Source organism: Palaemon carinicauda, chromosome 42, assembly GCF_036898095.1.
Source record: "Palaemon carinicauda isolate YSFRI2023 chromosome 42, ASM3689809v2, whole genome shotgun sequence".
NCBI classification, from domain to species: domain Eukaryota; kingdom Metazoa; phylum Arthropoda; class Malacostraca; order Decapoda; family Palaemonidae; genus Palaemon; species Palaemon carinicauda.
Genome location: NC_090766.1, coordinates 28,199,094 through 28,204,093, shown reverse-complemented (window position 1 = coordinate 28,204,093; position 5,000 = coordinate 28,199,094). Strand labels below are relative to the sequence as shown.

Here is a 5,000-nt window from a genome sequence, read left to right as displayed (position 1 = left end):
TTTATTCATATGGTGATCTTGTGACAATGAAGAACAAAGATTATTTTAATGTAGTAGGTACAGTAGTAGGTTGGGCAGGGCATCAGCCACCCGTTCAGATACTACCGCTAGAGATGTGTGGGGTCCATTGACTGGCCAGACAGTGCTACATTGGATCTTTCTCTCTGGTTACGGTGCATTTTCTATTTGCCTACACATGCAATGCATATTCTGGTCTATACTTTACACATTCTCCTCTATCCTCATACATCTGATAACACATGGATTACCAAACAATTTTTCTTCACTCAAGAGATTAACAACTACTGCACTCTAGTTGCTCAGTGGCTACTTTTTTCGTTGGAAGGGTAGAAGAGACTCTTTAACTATGGAAAGCAGCTCTTCTAGGAGAAGGACACGCGAAAATCAAAACATTGTTTTCTAGTCTTGGGTAGTGCCATAGTGCCATGGCCTTCCACTGTCTTGGATTAGAGTTATCTTGCTTGATGGTACACTCAGGCACACTATTCTATCTTATTTCTTTTCCTCTTGTTATTTGAAGTTTTTATAGTTTATATACGAATTTCTTTTTTGGTTACTCTTTTATCTAATTGTTATTTACGTCTCTTGTAGTTTATTTATTTCCTTTCTTCACTGGGCTATTTTCCCTGTTGGAGCCCTTGGGCTTATAGCACCCTGCTGTTTTGATTAGGGTTGTAGCTTAGCAAGTAATGATAATAATAATAATAATAATAATAATAATAATAATGTCCTCTTCCAATATTGAATTATTATTCTATCTCAGAATTATATAGTTTTCCAATGCTGATGCATACTTCACTTTCTCTGGTGCTTTCTATTATTATATATCAGTAATGTTTGACATGGAAATCAAGGCGTAACTCCTCATTTTCTTTTCTCCCTTTACGTTTGATATATTACATGGGCTCCCTCTTTCAATGATAGACACAAATTTGATGAAAACAGATATTTGGAAGAAATGCTTGGGACAGGTGATGAGGCTTTGCTGTGAATCGTTCCGTAGGTTTAAAAATTTGGATGAAGTAAGACCTATAAGTACAAATTCCTATGTAATTTACCATCTGTACTTTGTAACCCACAGGCTAAAGGTAACTTTCTCCATGCGTTGCAATACTTTGGAAATATATCACAGACTGCCACTTTCACTACTTGAGTAAAAATGCTCTATAAGATAATAGAAGTAGTTCTATACATTTCCAATGATTTTCCTTATACATCTGAGGATTCCATATTTAATGATAGTATCTAAAATATAATGTAATAGAGATTCCAAAGGAATTTAGTTTTATTTGATACCTTTCCTTTACAAAATGTTCATCTAAGATGAAACTCTTTTCAGAGGCTGAGTCAACCCAAAGAATACTAATAGTTTTCCTTTTACAGCTCTCGGATCAGAATCAGACAGAGCTGAATCACTGGAATCATTGGAATCTTCGGAATCAGGTTAGTGACCTCAGAATTGTAAAAAAAAGTCCTTCAGATTCTTCCTCTGGAAGTTTGTATTGGAAAATCTGGAGTGCTCTCGCCCAAGTTATAACCGATCTTTTTCAGACGACTAAAATCTAGATTCATATTACATAAAACATGCTCACTTCTTTCCAAGGGAGGATTTGTCTATCATATTTAATACCTATTGGATATTTAGAGATCTTTGTGTTTACTGTTGTATTGTATCATTATAATGGTCATTCAATTCACAAACACATTCAGAGTGTTATCTTTTAGTATTTGATCTACTAAATTAAATGAACCGTTCTTGAAGAATTCGCAGTGTGTGCAAACGAAACCTTGTGCACCGATGTAGGTGGTTACTGCTACAATAAACTTGCTGGTGAAGTATGCCCTGACGTCATTGATTCAACTCTGTGCGCTGGTACCAGTTGTAGCTGTTGTCACCCTTGTAAGTCACTTAGCCTCATATGGGCTCGTTAATCATGCAGTGGTCAATTGTGAAATCTATATTTCAAAATATGCAAATATATGTCTAGTTATGAAAAAGGGATTACAAGAATAAGATTAGAATGTCAGATAATTGTTCTCTACTCAATAATTTATATGTACTTCCCAACTGATCAACTGATGCCTGCTACAGGTTTTTATATTATATCTTATAGAAGTAGTTCCATTCACTTTCAAGGATTTTCCTTATACATCTGAGGATTTCATATTTAATGATAGTATCTAAAATATAATGTAATAGAGATTCCAAAGGAATTTAGTTTTATTTGATACCTTTCCTTTACAAAATGTTCATCTTAGATCAAACTCTTTTCAGAGGCTGAGTCAACCCAAAGAATACTAATAGTTTTCCTTTTACAGCTCTCGGATCAGAATCAGACCAAGCTGAATCACCGGAATCATTGGAATCTTCGGAATCAGGTTAGTGACCTCAAAATTGTAGCAAAAGTCCTTTTCATTCTTCCTCTGGAAAACCTGAATACACGTAAGGCTTGGACGATCACAAGCGGAAATATCTGGCAATCCTTTGGACATTTGGACATTCTCCTTCTTATGATTCTTCAATTCTGATCATTATGCGCTTGTTTATAATAGCATCGTTTGTCTTTTTGAAAAAAGGTTTCACACTTTATGATTACTTATCTTCGCTTTCTTTATTTAATACCTTTCCTTTGCAAAACGTTCACTAAGAGAACCCTGTCTCATCTTAGATCGAACTCTCTTCAGAGGCTGAGCCAACCCAAAGAATACTAATAGCTTTCTTTTTACAGCTCTCGGATCAGAATCGGGCGAAGCTGAATCATCGGAATCCTCGAAATCTTCGGAATCAGGTTTGGGACCTCAAAATTGTAGAAAAGTCCTTCAGATCCTTCCTCTGGAAAACCTGACTACATGAAAGGCTCGGCCGATCGCAAGAAGAAATATCTGTCAATCCTTTTGATATTTGGACATTCTCTTTCTTATAAATTTCCAAATCTGATCATTATGCGCTTACTTATAATAGCATTATTGTCTTTTTGAAGAAAGGTTTCACACTTTATGATTACTTATCATTCACTTTATTTAATACCTTTCCTTTACAAAATGTTCACTAGGAGAACCCTGTCTCATCTTAGATCGAACTCTCTTCAGAGGCTGAGCCAACCCAAAGAATACTAATAGTTTTCTTTTTACAGCTCTCGGATCAGAATCGGGCGAAGCTGAATCATCGGAATCCTCGAAATCTTCGGAATCAGGTTTGGGACCTCAAAATTGTTGAAAAGTCCTTCAGATCCTTCCTCAGGAAAACCTGACAACATGAAAGGCTTGGCCGATCGCAGGCAGAAATGTCTGCCAATCCCTTTGATATTTGGATATTTTCCTTCTTATAAATTTCCAAATCTGATCATTATGCGCTTAGTTATAATAGTATTATTGTCTTTTTGAAGAAAGGTTTCACACTTTATGATTACTTATCATTCACTTTCTTTATTTAATACCTTTCCTTTACAAAATGTTCACTAGGAGAACCCTGTCTCATCTTAGATTGAACTGTCTTCAGAGGCTGAACCAACCCAAAGAATACTAATAGTTTTCCTTTTACAGGTCTCGGATCAGAATCGGCCGAAGCTGAATCATCAGAATCCTCGAAATCTTCGGAATCAGGTTTGGGACCTCAGAATTGTAGAAAAGTCCTCAGATCCTTCCTCTGGAAAACCTGACTACATGAAAGGCTTGGCCGATCGCAGGCAGAAATATCTGGCAATCCCTTTGATATTTGGACATTCTCCTTATAAATTTCCAAATTTGATCATTATGCGCTTAGTTATAGTAGCATTATTGTCTTTTTGAAGAAAGGTTTCACACTTTATGATTACTTATCATTCACTTTCTTTATTTAATACCTTTCCTTTACAAAATTTTCACTTGGAGAACCCTATCTCATCTTAGATTAAACTTTCTTAAGAGGCTGAGCCAACCCAAAGAATACTAATAGTTTTCCTTTTACAGGTCTCGGATCAGAATCAGGCCAAACTGAATCATCGGAATCCTCCGGATCTTTGGAGTCAGGTTCGGGACCTAAAAATTGTAGAAAAGTCCTTCAGATCCTTCCTCTGGAAATCCACATTACATGTAAGGCTTGGCCGATAGCAGGCGGAAATATCTGGCAATCCCTCAGACATTTGGACTTTCTCCTTCTTATAAATTTTCGAATCTGATCATTATGTGCTTAGTTATATTAGCACTATTATTTTTTTGAAGAAAGGTTTCACACTTTATGATTACTTATCATTCACTTTCTTCATATAATACCTTTCCTTTACAAAATGTTCACTAGGAGAACCCTGTCTCAACTTTGATTGAACTCTTTTAAGAGGCTGAGCCAACCCAAAGAATACTAATAGTTTTCCTTTTACAGGTCTCGGATCAGAATCAGGCCAAACAAAATCATCGGAATCCTCGAAATCTTTGAAGTCAGGTTTGGGACCTCAGAATTGTAGAAAAGTCATTCAGATCCTTCCTCTGGAAATCCCGATTACATGTAAGGCTTGGCCGATAGCAGGCGGAAATATCTGGCAATCCCTCAGACATTTGGACTTTCTCCTTCTTATAAATTTTCGAATCTGATCATTATGTGCTTAGTTATATTAGAATTATTATTTTTTTGAAGAAAGGTTTCACACTTTATGATTACTTATCATTCACTTTTTTTATATAATACCTTTCCTTTACAAAATGTTCACTATGAGAACCCTGTCTCATCTTAGATCGAACTCTCTTAAGAGGCTGAGCCAACCCAAAGAATACTAATATTTTCCTTTAACAGCTTTCGGATCAGAATTAGGCCAAGCTGAATCATCGGAATCCTCGGAATCTTCGGAATCAGGTTAGTTACCTCAGAATAGTAGAAAAGTCCTTCAGATTAATTCTGTGGAAAACATGACTATATGAAAGGCTTGGCCAATCGCAGGCGGAAATATTTGGTTATCCTTTAGACATTTGGACATTCTCCTTCTTATAAATTTTCAAATCTGATCATT

The 5,000-nt window shown here is 36.0% G+C and overlaps 1 protein-coding gene across 1 annotated transcript in view; it reads left to right on the top strand.

Moving 5' to 3' along the window:
* LOC137633063 (sericin-2-like) overlaps positions 1 to 5,000 on the top strand; it is a 7,698-nt gene that overhangs the window by 827 nt on the left and 1,871 nt on the right. Inside the window, exons 3-11 of the mRNA XM_068365228.1 lie at positions 1,405 to 1,464; positions 1,784 to 1,921; positions 2,341 to 2,400; positions 2,751 to 2,828; positions 3,156 to 3,215; positions 3,565 to 3,624; positions 3,970 to 4,092; positions 4,379 to 4,501; positions 4,787 to 4,846. Of these exons, the coding sequence (XP_068221329.1) occupies positions 1,405 to 1,464; positions 1,784 to 1,921; positions 2,341 to 2,400; positions 2,751 to 2,828; positions 3,156 to 3,215; positions 3,565 to 3,624; positions 3,970 to 4,092; positions 4,379 to 4,501; positions 4,787 to 4,846 (762 nt within the window). The remainder of the gene's footprint in view (positions 1 to 1,404; positions 1,465 to 1,783; positions 1,922 to 2,340; positions 2,401 to 2,750; positions 2,829 to 3,155; positions 3,216 to 3,564; positions 3,625 to 3,969; positions 4,093 to 4,378; positions 4,502 to 4,786; positions 4,847 to 5,000) is intronic.